This window comes from Thunnus thynnus, chromosome 14 (genome assembly GCF_963924715.1).
Source record: "Thunnus thynnus chromosome 14, fThuThy2.1, whole genome shotgun sequence".
In the NCBI taxonomy this organism is placed as follows: domain Eukaryota; kingdom Metazoa; phylum Chordata; class Actinopteri; order Scombriformes; family Scombridae; genus Thunnus; species Thunnus thynnus.
In genome coordinates, this window is record NC_089530.1 from 3,679,050 (window position 1) to 3,696,170 (window position 17,121).

Genomic DNA, 17,121 nt, shown 5'->3' on the forward strand with positions numbered 1-17,121 from the left:
GTAGCAGTAGCATCTTTTAGCATTGTTCACAGGTGGCATTATGAGCAAGTGATGGTCATGCTGCTTGCATTATTTCAGGGACCTAAGTTAGGTAAAGTTAAGCAAGTCTGAGTGCACCGCCACTTTCAGCAGCAATGACAATCATCCTTCTCATTGGCTACTGGTGATTCCTGAGGTGTGTTTAGACTGAGCATGAAGTGAATTTTGGCTTTGCATTATTTCCGTGAATTTGACCACTGCAGTGTCTGTGTTTATTTCCCTCAAACAGCCAAATGTACTAACTGTACAGACACTAGCTGTAGGTGATTGATTGATTGAAATTATTTGATGCTCCAAAACATACAGATTTACAATAGTAACAATCATTGAGGATTAGCAATTAGGAGGTAGCAGTCCTCTTACACAAGTTGGAGGTGGCGCCCCCAACTTGTGTAAGAGGAGTGTCTCCCATGGATCCCACCGGGCAGCTCCAACGCGGTTTTGTCGTCCACATGGTGTCATACCCCACCGAGAGCGTTTCAGAAGCCGAGTGTTTTGACAGTGGTCAAGCCAGCTGCCTTTTAAATTCAGTTGCTCTGCTACTACAGTAATTACGGCAGTCTAGTCAAAGCCAAACGAGAAGTAGCAGAACAACTAAACTGACCAATTTTGTTGACTTACTCAGATTTTGTTGATCATTTTGCTTGATTTTTGTGCTTCTACTGTGGGTAAGAAGGCTATGTAGTTAAATGGTTTCTTTATTTGTCTGTTTTAATTGTGTTTATTGTTGATATACAACTGGGAGTCTGCACGGGGTGTTTTATTTTGAAAATTGACCGGATGCGCTGTGTCTGACTTCCTGTCCAGCGCAATATGCTCTGTGCAGCTTGATACGGCTTCTGTCAAAAATAGACTGGGTGCATATGTTTAGCAGAGTGGAGTGGAGAGCTGCTTATGGGATGCTTCTAAAACGCGCTGTGGGGCGTCTGGTGGGATCATAAGCACTGACTTGAGTGGTTACGATAAGCTCCAGCAGCCGCATCGCAGCCAGAACATGATGCAGCCACGTCTGGTGGGATCACGTCTTCTGTGTATGAGTGTTTGACTGATCTCAAAACTCACCAGGAACTCCAACTCTTTCTTCCTCCTCTTATCCCCCTATTTCATCTTTCTCCCTTTCTTCCCTTTAGACCCCTCTCATTTTCTTTTCAGTTATAATAAGCTCAACTGTTTTGCCAAGTTGAAACATTTTCAACTCGCAGACACATCTTTGCCTCACTTCGTTCTGCTCAGAGTGTAAGCTTCTTTGCATTGACTTTACGTTCAATAGTGCTGACCTTCAAAATTCACTTCACATTCAGACACCTTTACAGATTTTTCTGTATGCAAGCTGCAAACTTGTAGCATGCATTTTGCATGGATTATGTTTATTTGGTCAGGGTGTTACGACCATGACCCTTTTGATTATGTTTCATTTTTGGTTGGTAAAGTCATAAATGCATTACCACACTGGCTATAATCATAAAAAGTGCACAGTATTGGACCCAGAAAATTTTCCCTTATTATTAATATTTGTATTCCCTATATCCAGGATATATTATAACTGATAATGATAAAATTATATGAAAATGTTTAATGGGTTGAAAATGTACACATGCACTTATTGTGGTACATAAAAAAAAACTGAAAGAAAAAAGAGGTCACATAACAGGGAAAATAATAGAATGGTTTGGGGGAAAAAACAGATCAAGATAAGCGAAATGAGAAAGAGAGAGAGGATTGTGTGGCTCTTGCTTCACCATTGTCATCCAAGCAAATTGAGATGAATTGTCTCAACACAGAAGAGAAAAGGCTCAGTAACATTTCAAAGGAACTGTGGTGTCAAGCACATGCAAGTCCCCACCATCGTGCCTTAGATCTTCTCTCCCCCATTTCTTTATTTTCCAGCATCCTTCCTGTCATCCTTCATACCTCATTCAATCATTTTAACTCTTGTTCTCTTTCATCTCTTTGCCTGTCTAGTTTCCCCCTTTCCTTCTCTCTTTCCTCTCCTTCTCCCTCTTTTTCTCTGATTGACACTTTGCTAAGATGGTTCTTTAGTCACAGGCTTTCATCTGTGGGAACATTGTGACCAAGGGCAAAGAACAACCTTTTAAGCCAAACCTACCTTATTTTGTGTGTGTGTGTGTGTGTGTGTATGTGTGTGTGTTGCTGTTACACACCACATACACACCAATCACAGGTGAGGAGATGAACAATCCCTCATGTGGAAATCTACTGTGGAGTCTCATACACTCACTCTCGATCAGTGTGTTCTGTTATTTTCATGTGTGTGTTCTTGCACCTTTGGCGTGATACTGAACAGCCTTCAAATCTAAGTATAGACACATGTAATAATAAAGATCCCAGAGGTTTGCTTTCTAAACGAGGATGCATCAGATGGTGAATTGGCTGAGAGGAATTAGTGTGAAGCTCAGAGATTCCTTCTGAGAATGATGCATGATGGGATGCATCATGAGGCTGACAGCTACACTGAAACACCTTACTCTCTCATATGTCAAATGTTTTGCAGCTGAACGCAGTGTGCTGTTGTTTTGCTTCTGATTGAGTGAGTGGAGCTGTTTCCAGTGTTTCATCATTTTCTCCACATTTCAGCGCACAGATTGGTCCATAATGAAAAACTGCAGAGAGCACAAAGGCCTCAAATTGCGTGTCTTTAATTAGCAGAGGTGCACACACACATAGAGCTCCACAATAACAAAGCAACTTTCATGTATTTTGGTTCTTTTACTTCTCACACTTTACGTCTCACATCTATAACATAATCTACTGAAATGTCAGTATACAGCTATGATTGTGCCTCAGGCAGGTCTGAAATATGTTAATGTCTGAATCTTACAATAATGTTCCTCAGATGTCACTGAATGTATCCGTGAATTTCGCAGAAACATCAGCACTGATGTTCTGTTTGTTGTCCACAGCTGGCTGTGTGTCACAGCTGGCTGTAGCATCACACAGCAGCTGAAATGATAAGTGTGTCTCCAAACTGAGAAAGAGGCTGTACGCATTTATGCATGTGGCACAGCAGCATTAACACTGGATTGGTCAGGATTTGATGGTAATTAAGGTTCTGTGTTCTGCTGCACATCTACACAGGTCAGCTGTTACACACAGATTCAGGTTTATATGGTGGAATTGTTTGTAATAAAACAGAACCTATGTATGAATCCTGAGCTCCATCAGAGCTGTCAGGACATTTTTATTTTTAAGTAGCTGAAAGTCAGAGATGAGCCTTCCACGCCATACTTGATCCACCCTCAATGTCTGACTGAGGATTTCGTCCTTGATATCATTCAATATCAATTCAGTATCATTGAAGCCTCACAAACTTGAAGATTTGAAGAGAGTGAGCGAGAGAGTGAGTGAGAGAGGGAGTGAGTGCGCTTCAGTTACCACCAACTTTCTAAAGACACTAATAATTTCACTCTGTGTGTGGTTATTAGCACTGGTCTTTGTGAATTAGACTGTTTTTGCAATGAGGCTTATTTGCACAGAAAGGGGCCAATTTTGCACCAAATGTATGTATATTGTATCTAATTTACACACATGCAAATAGTAAAGATGCACCACTTGCAGTGCAGTTTGGGGTGCATTGAGGTTTCTTTTTGTCTCATTTGCACAGGTTTAAGGGCTGCAAAAGCTGCCCCTAAATCTTTAAAAACAGGTTACAAACATGATGTTTAATTTCTTTAACATACAAAATAATTTCCTCAAACAGCTGGTCACCATAGTGTTTAGCAAACAATATTCAAACAGGAGAAAATAGTGCATTTGTTGAGAACTATGTTGAGCAGCCGATTCATCCATATTTGGCGCTCTAGTGAGTATTTCTGGCAGCAGGACGGAGTGTGTGGGATTAAGTCAGAATAAACTACAATGTGTGTGTTCATAGTAATGAAGGAACATATCACCCAGTGCAACGGTGTGGCTCACTGATATATTTTTAATAATTTTTGGAAAACAAAGGGAGCTCTATGGTACTCATGGAGTATGTTAGGCCAACAACAAAATTGGCTTTGAGAGCTGATGAGTGATGTTATTTTCCAGGGTCACAGTTGAAAACAATTTGATGGTAAAACTAAAATGCACTCCAAGAGCGTACATTTGAGATGTACAGCAGTAAATTTAATCTGCTGCTGTGTGTTTTTAGGCTTAACCAGCACAAACACCACAGTGTTGTTGATAGAAAATCGATCACTCTGCTTGTTCGTGGATTATCTCTGGCGTTGTGGTAATTGAGTTTCGGGAAAGAACATGCATCACGTCAGCTATTGTTCAATGGATGGTTAGATACATTTTCTATGCTACATTCAATTTTATCCATATAGCACCAAATCACAACAAAAAGTCATCTCAGGGCACTTTTCACATAGAGCAGGTCTCTCTTAATCTACTCTTTAATTTACGGAGACCCAACAATTCCCCCATGAGCAAGCACTTGGTGACAGCGGTAAGGAAAAACTCCCCTTTAACGGGTAGAAACCTCAAGCAGAACCCGGCTCTTGGTGGGCGGCCATCTGCTTTGACCGATTGGGTTGAGACATGTATGAGAACATTTCACTGGCAACACTGCTTTTATTTCCAGACACAACATGGGTGTTTGATGAAGACTTAAGCCTCAGATATACTGAACAGCTCTGGAAAACATGGTGTTTATGTACTTGACCTCACCAAGTTGGCAGGCAAACAAAAGTCTTGGTAAGAAGATGTTGAAGAAGGAAGCAAAAACAAGACATTATCATTCATTCAATCATTACTTTTCAAAATAATAAGTTGTCTGTTACCATGACACTTTCTATCTTTATTGACCCAACCACTCTAATGTTCATGGTCATTTCTTCACTCTGTCTATAGTTTACATTCCTTCCAGCCTTTCTGCAATATATGGGCGCTCATTTCTGAACATCAATGTATTCTGTGGTTTCATTTACAGCCTAATTAACTGCTATAGAGTTAAAATACTGTAAGTGGATTCTATTTCTGTCTGTGGGTATCAGGTGACAGTGGGCAAAGTGGACTAAAGGCATCATACTTACTGTGATGGGTTGTCATGGTGAAAATGTAGGACTCATAAGAATTAATGGCAGAAAAAGGCTTCCTGTGGTGGTTAAAGGCACTACCCACCCTGACCTTCCTGAGGACTGTGTGGATGTATTGACTAAGCTTGATAGGCTTTTTTAACAGAGGACATTTTGACATGTCACAGTATAGAATAGGTGTAATACATTATAAAATGAATGATGGCTGAATTCCATTCCAGTTGCCTCAGTTTCAGGGTCCCACTATTGTGCATGATGGCTCACTGTCACACTGTCATGATTTACTGGAACACTTGGAATAGAACAGTGGTATTGTTAGGGCAATTTCAAACCAGTAGTAGGTCTGCTTTGGTCTGAATCAGTTGATGAGTTGGTAGCATTTTCCCCTTTGTTCAGTAAACACAAGAAGAAGCTCCTGAAAAAGCTCCTATCTGCCAAATATCAAAAATAATACATATTTTGTTGCGCTAGTCCAGTTTGGACCTCAATTCACTATCTAGCTGCTAGCAACTGATGATTTCGTTCATCTGCAGCCCAGTAAGCAAAGCACACCTGGTTACAGGAGCTGTTTAGCTCAAACTTGCAGAGCACAGTTGTTTTTGTCCACACCTGAGTATGACTGCTGTGTTCAGACCTGCCCAAAAAAATCACACAAAGGGGGAAATTAAAAGAGTGTCTGACTCAATCGGACTAAACAATGCAGGTTTGAAAACACCCTTAATGTTATTAGTAACACCTGTGTTTTTTTTTTTTAATGACAAGTCAAAGTATCGGCTGTGAAAAAGGCCTATTGAGATTTCTTTCACTTTCTTTTAGTTGTGTTTCAACTATCAAGGCAAGCAAGTTATTCATACATCTACTTCCAGCATAGCTCCACCCAATTTTAACCAGGGCAGAGGTCCAAACTGCAACACACACCAGTCATACAGAGCAGAAAAAAAAATCTCAAAATATTGCAGGAAGAGTTTTCTATGCTAGGCTGATACAGTGATAAAATCAAAATGCCTCGAAGTGCAATGGAAACCGACTTAGTGAATAAATCATGACGTACATGAAGCGTGAAGCTTCCACTCAACTGAGGAGGTGAAAACATCAGATCAGTGTTGAGTGATAAGGAAACTGCAACACTCCTCAAATTAGTATATGAAACAAACAGAAATGTCATATTTCCATCGTGTTTTCTACATTGTTTTTCATTGTTTAAGGTTTGACTGTAGCTCTTTTAATTATGAATTAAGAAACCAGCAGGGACACAAAGGCCTGCAATTATGAAGTACATTAATTCAATGGCATTTATATTACACATTTACTTATTATTACTTACTTGTGCTGTATAGATCAATAATTCCAAGTAATATAGTTAAGTCAATTAATGTGACCCGCAGTTAAGTGGCAAAAAATCAATGAATGGATTAACCAATTACACAATTAATAATTTAAGTCCTTTTAACCTTTTGCTGAAACTGAAACTAAAATTGATTAGCTTATTAGCTATTGTAGCTTGGTTGCACCAGTCTCACTAGTTTATGGATGTAGAATGTCTCCAGACAGCCCACAAACACTTACAAAAAAGTTATAACTAATATTTCTGTCAAGACTTTTTAATACTGAAGCTTTTTTTAAGCTGAATTCAGTGCTTTTCTGCCTTTCAAGAACTAGATACCCTATTCAAAACCTAGATGATAATTAAAAGTAGAAAAAAAAACACCCCATTCCTCATGAATTGCGTCAACAGAAACAATGAACAAAGACACCTTGTTACTAAATATGACAATACAAATGTCACAGACTGTAAAGCATCTAAAAACTCACTATCTGAGGCCTTTTGATAACCTCCATGTCAAAACAGGAAGATGTAAAGGAGGAAACGTCATCACCTACTTGCATTTTATAGTACCCTCCTCCTCTCCCTGGGGAATCGTTAATACGTTAACACAGCATTTTCTGCAGGCTTCCACCATTTAGGATTGATTGATATGGCTGGGATTACCACCCTAACTGTCGAGGTGGGTTAATGAGAAGAAGGAGCCCACCCTGCCTAACCCGATGCTGTCTGTGAAAGCCGGAGGCAGTATGTAATGGATGATGGCACCTGCCTTCATAATGGCACCAATAAGAAGTGTGTGGGTGTGTGTGTGTGTGTGAGAGAGAGAGAGAGTGAAAGCAAACAGGGAAATGCATGCATGCGATCATCTGTATGTACTTTCTGCAGTGGAGCTAAGTGAGGCGACTTAGACATGGTGATAATGACACGCCATTGCTTTTTAGGTAGTGCTTTAAAAATAGATACCAGGCCTGGGATTTACCAGGAATCCAGCTGTCACAGACACCCCAAGCTTGTCAATTTAAATGTGTTGTTGACAAAAGAAGCAGCTTAATTCATTGTGTGTAGTTATGTGGCTATTTTTATCAAACAAGCTTGTAAGTCAACTGTCATGGTCTGCTGCTCAGTCCCTCTCTGCAGGGACACTCTCATCCCCAGTTCTCTGCATCTCTTCTCCCTGGCCATGTTCTCTCTTCCAAGACCCCAGACCTGCTATTCTCAAGTTGTCCACCAGATGCCCATGGACCCTCCTTCTTCTTCCCATCTACACTCCTGTGTCTGCACCTGCTGTCCATTCCCTCATTAGTGCCTCTCTACTTATACTGGTTGTTCTCTGCCAGTTCATAGTTACTTCCATGGACTCTTTTGTTTTTGCCAACCTGATCCTGAGGCTTTGACCTGCCTGCCTGTTCCCTTCCCCTTTTGGACTTTGTTTTGCTTGATTTTGTTTTGCCTCATTCAACCAGTCTGTCTGCCGAGTCTGTATTTAGGTCATCTACCTGGCTGCCCCACTCTCACACGTGACAGTAACATCTTGTTACTTCCATCTCAAACCTGCTAAATACAAACTCTCACTTTTATTTTCAACAAGGTTATCACTAAGCATTCAGCATCTCTCATTTCCCCACTTGTCATTTTGATCGTTGGCACCTTTGCTTCCTTCAACACGAGCATTGCTGGTTAATCCTGCATTCACACAATATTTACAGAGTGGGAAGAACCTCCTGTTATTGTGACTTGAGTTTTCACATGTTAGACTTGTTTGAGATGAACTGCGCCTCAGTGGACGAGATCAGGCGGCAGCAGCAGGGGGCGGTGACAAAAAGCTGCAGACAAGTCGGACAGTTTCGAGCAGCCTTCAAAGAATATACAGGAAGTCAAAGAAGTAGTCACATCTTGTTAGATCTGATCCTGATTGAATCAAATGTTTTCAGATCAATCTACTCAAGCTTATATTGAATCAATCACAGTTTTAATGATGTTCTGAACGATATGGTATCAACTATTAACATGACTTGGAAATACCACTCTAAAAACTGTGGTTGCCTTAATCTTGTGAGGTTTTGTTTCCCAAGTGTGCATGACATCAAAGCAAGTCGGGATCAAGTCGGACAAAAATCTAACTGACATGCATTGTGCAGTGATTGCCGGTGATCGATTCTGTGCAGGCCTGGCTCATCTTGAACAAGCCTGTTGTTCTTTGATGGTTTCCCTGACTATGAGCCTTGTAGTCACACCTGTAAAATAGCCTAAATTTGCTGCTTTTGATGTGACACACATTTGGAGTGGCTTGTAAGGAACCACATTTTAACACATAAAAAATAAAGTTTGTTAACATTAGTTATGAATTAATACGGTTTCTTATTTAGATGTAACTTCCAGACACAGTGGCTTGGCAGCCATTTTGCCACAGATTTTCCACCACTTCTGTACATTTCACCAGGGGTTATTTCAGAATTACAAAGAGGCTGACGTAAACAGTTTTTGTGTCTGGACAGATCGTAATCACAGTCAGAACAAAATGATGTGAACGTGGCATAAGCTTTGAATGCAGTAAGTGTACGGATGACCACTGTGGTTGACCTCCCACATCATCTTCACCATGAAGTCCACCATGTTGCTGCATTTGAGAAAAGAAAAGGTTCTATTTCAAAAATCAATTACTCAGTCCTGTAAGGTTCCATCTGCAAAGCACCAATCAATGCTATGCCAATGCCAATGGAGGACCAATCAGGTTCTGCCTCTTTATCATGTGACCTCACTGCTCTGTGACTGTGATTAAAGGAGCTGAAAAGATCATGAAATATTGCTCAATCTATCTATCCATCTATCTATCTCAGTCTGACATATCAATGTCAAAAACAGTTTAATTAGTTTATTTAACAGGGGCCATACACAACACAAATGTTGGGCCAGAGTTGGCTATATAGCTAATTTACATCTGTGGTCAGACATTAAAGAACAAAAAGTGATACATTAAACTATATTATATCATACTGTTTTGACTTGTTTTCTATATCAACGATGCAAGCTGACGTGTACTACCTGCAGTCACCAGTGAGGATCAGCCCACCCCCATCTCATTCAGACCTCTGACGAGCCCTGCCTGTTCATTCTGCCATGCCTGTACGATGGTAGGAATTGTGTACAGTTGTTGATGGCAGAAGAAGGTGCTGGCACTGATGCACTGAAGCCCAAACAGCTTCAGCATTCTTATGGTCTGGGTAGCCATGCAACCTGAAAAGTGGATGGCACCAAACAATAAGAGGTTGCAGGCAGGCATGTTTCGGTGCAGCATTGGTTCTGCCAATAACGCTCATGCCCACATGTTGCACAGACCCAAGAGATGTACATGAAAGGCAAACAATTACCATTACCATAAAAATAATGAAGTATATAAATAGATCAAAACAAAACAAAACAAAAAAATCAATAAAAACATACAGATTATGAACTTCCTTTTTCTATCAGAATTCACAAATATTCTCTAACTTGCTTTATTTTTACATAAGTTCCCTCCTGCTGCTCTATGTTTCCCTGGGTTTATGCGCAACAGGCATAACAAATGTTAAACAAGGACATCAGCTGGCTTTGGCACACAATGAACTTGTCAGCAGCACTGAAACAAGAAAAAGTTATTATTTCTGACTATGAGACAATTTAGTGACACATAATCTATCCAATCTAAATTAAAAGAAGAAGTCTTACTTGAGGTCAGGGTGACATTCCTGAAGTGGCTCTTTTGACAGTTCCTCGTCAGATGACTCACTCATTTCCTCCTCTGGGATCCATTACATATCACCAGCTTCATCCATGAAAACAGAGAAAGATTCATAATCGCTGTGTACAAGACTGACCGGTGGAGTTAATGCTTGTTTCTCAAACCGGAGTTGTACCATCCTGCATCATACTGAGAGGTTTTTCTAATATTTTGCCCTCCTACATTATGTAAATGCATGTGTGGCATGTACAGCTAATTCTAGATATAAGAGTAATTTACACTACCTGATAAACAATGTAAAGGCTTGAGGTTACACTGTGAACCAAAGTGAAGCACAGATGGTTGAGGAGCCAGTGGAGAGAAGGCCTCTTCCTCTGGGTTTACATGCACTGCAGCACTGGCTGTAGGTGCATCTGTAGTATCTCCCGAATCCTTATAACACACCAACATTACACCACATGAAAATAAATTACGAATTTATTAGATGTGCAAACAGAGTCACCAAGCTGTAACTAGGCTTCAGGGTTCTAATGTTAGCAAACTGAGATTACCAATTATACCTTCATATGTAAACAGTACAGTATATTAACAAAATGCATTGCTAATGCTAGCTAACGTTAACCATTATGCCTTATTAGCTGGGCGGGGTTTACAAGCCAGCTAAGTTGCCTTACAACAATTAACACGCATCACACGTTGTGTCTCATTATTTAAATCATTATTTTGACTAATTTGGAAGTTAGCAAACATTAGAAAACAATACTTACGGTGCACAGTTCACATTTTCATCGAGCTGAATCTCTGACAGATCCGTGACCATTAGGCCCACACACGGCAGAACCAGAAGCTGATGCTGATGGCGGACCTGATAAAGCCACTGTGTGCACTGAAGGAACCACACCAGCATTGAGTCTCACCCGTTCCTGGCATCAGCATCCCATCCTGAACTCCATCATATCGCTGGGATGATAATCCTCCAGTCTAAAATGAGCGCCACATATGATATATATGTTTTATATGTTTATATATGTTTTTCTTAACAGATGCCGAAGTGAGAGCCCGTCTCTTCACCTGCACAAAACGCACCCAAGCACGGAAGACAGTTCCTTTTCCTGTTAGGAAATACATGGGCCCGATGTCCTGACAGGTTGGAGTTTGTGCAACCAACACAAACGCAATAATTTACCGTGATGATGATAAATAATTGCAATTCAATTATTTTGAATCACTCAAATATCAGCGAGGATATGGTCCATACATCCATGATATGGTCATACTTGACAAATACGTAATGACATTACAAGAGACTGCAAATCGATAACAACATGTCACTGATTTTAACCCTCTCGATCCCCCTTCTCACTCCAGCTGAATATTTCCTCAAGTGAGGACGTTACTTTTAACTCCTTTGTAAACGTAAACGGACTGGAGTGGATGTGGAAAGTTGAAATTGTGAATTCTGTTAACGTAGACCCTTCAACTTTGGTAAAATATTTAACGTTAATAACGTTAGTTAATGACGTTAGCCTAACGTTATGTAATTTGCAAGCTAGCTTGCTTGTTCACCTGGCATTCAAGGTGGCAAAGTAACATTAGGATATATTGTCCGTATGTCACAGATTGTAAAACGTGACTTTTTCATTGTGTGTATTCATAATTATTATTGCAGCCAAACCCGTAACCGTAATGAGAGGAGCAGTGGCACGATGGAAAAAAAGTGAGTTAATGTGCCACAGAAATAACATAACGTTACCTAGAAAGTTACCAGGAGGCATGTGTGCGCAGGTGTGTGTAAAAGGCAGAATGGGCCTGTGGCCTGCTAGGTCTGTGTGTGTGTGTGTGTGTGTGTGTTGGCACTGTAGTCTATAATTTTGCCTACTCCAGGAAAATTTCAAAGAAACAACCTCTCACTGCAAATTAAGTACAATATTTAACGGGGGATGTAACGACTTCTACAGTTTCAACAACCATGTTCATATTCAGCTTGTATTGTCATTAGGTCATCATACCATTGAGTTATAGCCTTCCTATGATGATAACTGTTGTATTAACCAGCTCTAAAATATTTATTTAATCGTAGCCACAAAAGAGTCTGTTTAGGCTGGTTTGGGTTTTGCAGCTACATTGTCATCATCTTTTCAAATTAGCTGAAAATCATATTTTCAAAAATCAAATTGGTTCAAAGTTTGATTATTGTGGTGTAAACGATATAAACTATATAAACGCAGCAGTAGTGGAAGGTTAGTGTGTAGCCTGAGTGAAATCTTGTTCCTTGGTAATCTGTGTTTAGGCAGGTGAAAGACAAATGCACAATTTGTAATTTGCTCTTGAAGTTACTCTGATATAATATAAGATACATTCAGGTTGTTAGTAGCTGCTGATACTAACTCTACCTGCTGCTAACAGGGTTTGTCTGTTTAATGTTCTTTTTCTAATTTTAACTGTCCTGTTAAGTCAATTATGCAGCTAAAATGTTATTTTTTATAGGTCAACCATAAAAAGTATCTGGTAGTTCATTGTGTCTTTGCTGTTTTTAATTCTGAAATAGCTGTGGCAAGCAAACTAAGCATGACATTACAGCACAGTAGCGTTAATGTTAGCTAATGTAGGTTTGAGTTAATAATGTTAGCTTATCTAAGATAGGTAACATCAAATGTAACAAATGTAAAACAAATTTATATATGGACAGCATTGAATGAACTACTGTCTCTGGCTATCTTTCAGTGTGAGTAATGCTAGTTTCTAGCTACATTTCTAGCTAACGCTATAGCCATTTTCAGAACAGAGGTTGTAACATGCGTCACACACGGGCAGTGCATTAAAAATCTACAATAATAAATGCAAAATTGAACTTATATGTAAGAAAATACATTAACTAGATAGATCAGTGACAGACAGGTTAAACCAGAACAAGCTCTCAGTGTGCTTAAATCTAATAGATGATATTGACTCAGCCAGCATTTTAAAGCCACACTAAAACCAGGTCTGCCAAATGTGTCCTTAAAAATATCCTGTCAACCATCTCCAAAGAGCTCAATGTTCCTGTGACCACTGTTGCCAATATTATTAAGAAGTGTAAGGCCCATGGAACTGTAGCCAACATCTCTGGATGTGGTCGCAAGAAGAAAATTGGGATATTGAACAGAAAGGATGCTCTAATGGTCGAGAAAGAACCAAGGAAAACTTCAATACAGATCCAAGCTGATCTTCAAGTTCAAGGTACAATAGTCTCAAGTCGCACTATCCTCCACTATCCTTCAAGTCAGACTGGACTTTGCCAAAATGCATGTTGACAAGCCACAGTCCCTCTGGGAGAATGTGCTTTGGACAGATGGAACAACATTAGAGCTTTTTGTTAAATCACACCAACCCTATGTTTACCATGCCTACCATGAAAAATGGAGGAGGCTCAGTGATGTTTTCGGGTTGCTTTGCTGCCTCAGGCATTGGGTGCCTTGAATCTGTGCAGGGCACAATGAAATCAGAAGACTATCAAAGCATTTTGGAGCAAAACATACAGCCCAGCATCAGAAAGCTGTGTCTTCCAGCAGGATAATGACCCCAAACATACATCAAAAAGTACCCAAGAGTGGATGAGGAGAAAACGCTGGACCGTTCTGAAGTGGCCTGCTATGAGTCCTGATCTAAATCCCATTGAACATCTGTGGAAAGAGCTGAAACTTGCAGTTGCAGTTTAAAAAAGGTGGAAGGGTACCAATATTTTTGGCCACGTCTGTAGATACTTTCCAACACTGTGTGATGTGTGATTCTGTTGTACATCTTTCAGCTCCTTCACACGAGCCTTAAGCCTGGTCTTCTCCTCATCCTTCCGCCCAGTTAAAGTTTAAATTCAGCTTTAAACAGAGGAAAGGAATGAACTATTGTCAAGTACATAGGAAATATGGACTTACTATGGATAAAGAACTTAAGTGTATGAAATATATGAAGATGACATGAGCAAAGATTAAATGTGACATGTGCATAAATAATTAAATTATGTAACAGTGGAGGTTGAATGCAATGCACAATCTCAAGTCCAGTTTGATGAAATATATGAAAGTGACAAGTGCAGGGATTAAATGAGGGATGTGAAATGTAAAATCCAGTTTGACAGTCATCATCCTGTTTATGTGGCCATGGTCTGAGGATGCATGTGCTGTCAGGATGTGACAATGTCTCCTAACCCTGTGGAAAGGGAAAGGCATCTGTGCTGAAAGTACTCCAAGGAAGTACCATGCCTGGTCTCAGTACAGTGTTTAGGGAATCTGATGCCACTGACAGTGACCTAAAAGATACCATGACTGAGTTCTTCCTCGTACTGTATGGGCAGAGGAAGGCCAATAACGCTCGCTACCAGATCTACACATGGAGTAAAAGGCCACCTGAACTTAAAAAGCTTCATCAAACTGATGTCAATGTGATGCTACACATACTGCGTACTCATATCCTGGCAATGTTGTGGAGGGCTGCAGATCAGAGGGAGCCACTTGCAGAGGCCAGAGACATCACTAAATTTGGGTGGGAGGTTGCTAAAGGAGGGGCTGTCATGCCCGCTGTTTCCACCCAGGCAGTGGCTCCAGTTAATTTGCTTTGATGTCACCAGCTGCAGCTGCAGTTGCAACACATTGAAGGCCTGCTGCCAAAAAAACTACCATGAGCAAGTCTCAGTTGCACTGACTATTTCAAGTGTGAAGGAGGTGAGATCCGCTGCAACCCATTCACAATACATGAAGACGAAAACAAAGTTATTAATCTTATTCATGGTTATGGTGATACGTGCATGATAATGAGGCTAGTAATGTTTTCTAATATTTTATATGCAACTGTGAAGTACTTTACCATTAAAATAAACTTACTCTGGGAAGTCTGTGGCGATTTTTGATTTTTTTCCTTTATTTTTCCGGATAATGAGCTAATGTGCTAATTACACAAATTGCCCAACATGCAACTCTTAGCAACCAAGTTGAATTTCATCCACATCCCCAGTCATATTGTGCACCTATTTAATATATGCCAAAAAAAAAAATCCATTTCTTTGTATTCTTATGTCAGAATCCAGTCATGTTTTCTTCCTGCAAAACAAAATATGAGGTGTGCTTACATAGGCTTGAACCAACCAATTTCAACCAATCATGACATCCACATATCAAACAATCTTTTTAGCAGCACAGAGCTAAGACTGATTATGACACGCCCACTTTTCAACATTCAAATCAAACTCCTCCCAGTGTTATGTCCCGCCTGTCTATCCTGTTTCACTCGGAAAATACGTCATGACACAGAAGTTAGATATTCTCGGAATGCTGTTTCATCTGGACTTTGAATACTTTTTCTATATTGCCACTTTATAAGGTACACCTAGATAAAACTAATCTAGAATAATACAATAGCTCTGCAGTAAATCCCACATACTGTACATAAAGGTTATAATGTTCGGTTTTTATTTAATCCTTTTTAGAGAGATGATGATTTTTTTAGGTCATTTTGGAGGCTGCAGTATGTGGTGCTGTTGAACTGTATTGGGTTCTACTCAGAGGTGTTTCTAATATTTTACCCTAATTCATAAATGGGATGGACACAATGAACACCTGTATGTACAATGCAAACAGTATTATGATTGTCTATGCAGTCTTGTTCTTTAGATACAGAAAAAAACTTAACCAGCAAAGCAACAGTAACCAAGGGAGCAGGGCAGGAACAAGATTCAAATAAAGCCTTTAGAATGTTCATGCATGTTTTGACGTCCCCACATAGACTTTTAATGTCTGGCTTCAAAGGAAAACAAAAACACCTTCACACCTGTGATAGCAACTGTTACAAAAAACAACAGGCATCATCATCACATCATCAGAGTCATAACAAGTATTAATTAACAACATTGCTCTTAGTTTTTGGTTTGGATTCACTACATTATGTAACAAGAGAAGACCTGCAGATATGTCGAGGAAGAAGAAGGAGCTTAAAGCCCAAGGCTTCACCTTGAAGGCCACCATCAAGAACACCATGGTAGAGGGTCCCCCGGATGCAGGAGCTTTTCAGGAGCGCCCTTCCAAACCAACAACCTTTCGCTTGTTCTATGAGCGTGGAGAGTTCCCGATGGCACTGCAGCATAAACCTGGAGGCAACCGCATTGTATGGAGGATGGAGATTGAGAAACTGGACTACCACCACTACCTGCCTCTGTTCTTCGATGGCTTATGTGAGACCATACATCTGTATGAGTTCTTCGCCCGCCAGGGAGTCCATGACATGCTGGAACACGGAGGGCCCAAGATCCTGCCCGTCATCCCCCAGCTTATCATCCCCATCAGGACTGCCCTGAACACGAGGAACCCTCAGGTGATGACCACCACCCCGAAAGTCCTGCAGCATCTGGTGACGTCTGGAGACAAGGTGGGAGAGGCTCTGGTGCCATACTACAGACAGATCCTCCCCATTTTCAACATATTCAAAAACGTGAATATAAACTCTATAGATGGCATTGAATACAGCCAGCGGAAGAGAGAGAACATTGGTGACCTCATCCAGGAGACTCTGGAGCTGTTTGAGCGCCATGGAGGGAAGGACGCCTTCATAAACATCAAATACATGGTGCCCACCTATCAGTCCTGCATGACCAGCTGAGAGTCAGACTGATGAAGCACAGACTTGAGCACATATTGAATAAATGATTAAATGTTGCATTTAGGAACTGAGAACTTAATTATTAAATACAGAATGTTTTTGCATGTCACAATGTTGCTATTTCAGTGTACAAAGAAATCCATAGATCATGTTCTACTGTGTCCTAACAGGAAGTGAGTCTGACTATCGCATTGCATTAGATGCTCTCTGTCCATACTGAAGCCGTAAAATATGCACTTCTGTTATGTCATGTAAACAAACCATGTACCTATCAGCTGTGCACTCAAGATCACACTGGAGACGTAACCACTCAATTAAAAGATGGATGAGTACTTGCTATCCTATGTTTGTACTTATAAACAGAAAAAAACATG

The 17,121-nt window shown here is 40.3% G+C and overlaps 1 protein-coding gene across 1 annotated transcript; it reads left to right on the plus strand.

Moving 5' to 3' along the window:
* Nucleotides 1–15,239: 15,239 nt before the first annotated feature.
* Nucleotides 15,240–16,810, plus strand: LOC137196622 (parkin coregulated gene protein-like). The gene has a single exon (XM_067609357.1). It carries the CDS (start codon nt 16,061–16,063, stop codon nt 16,745–16,747), a length of 687 nt encoding a protein of 228 aa, XP_067465458.1. The 5' UTR covers nt 15,240–16,060; the 3' UTR covers nt 16,748–16,810.
* The last annotated feature ends 311 nt before the right edge of the window (nt 16,811–17,121 follow it).

Coding starts and splice junctions, on each gene's coding strand:
- LOC137196622 (XM_067609357.1), top strand. CDS start 16,061: ATGTCGAGGAAGAAGAAGGAGCTTAAAGCCCAAGGCTTCACCTTGAAG.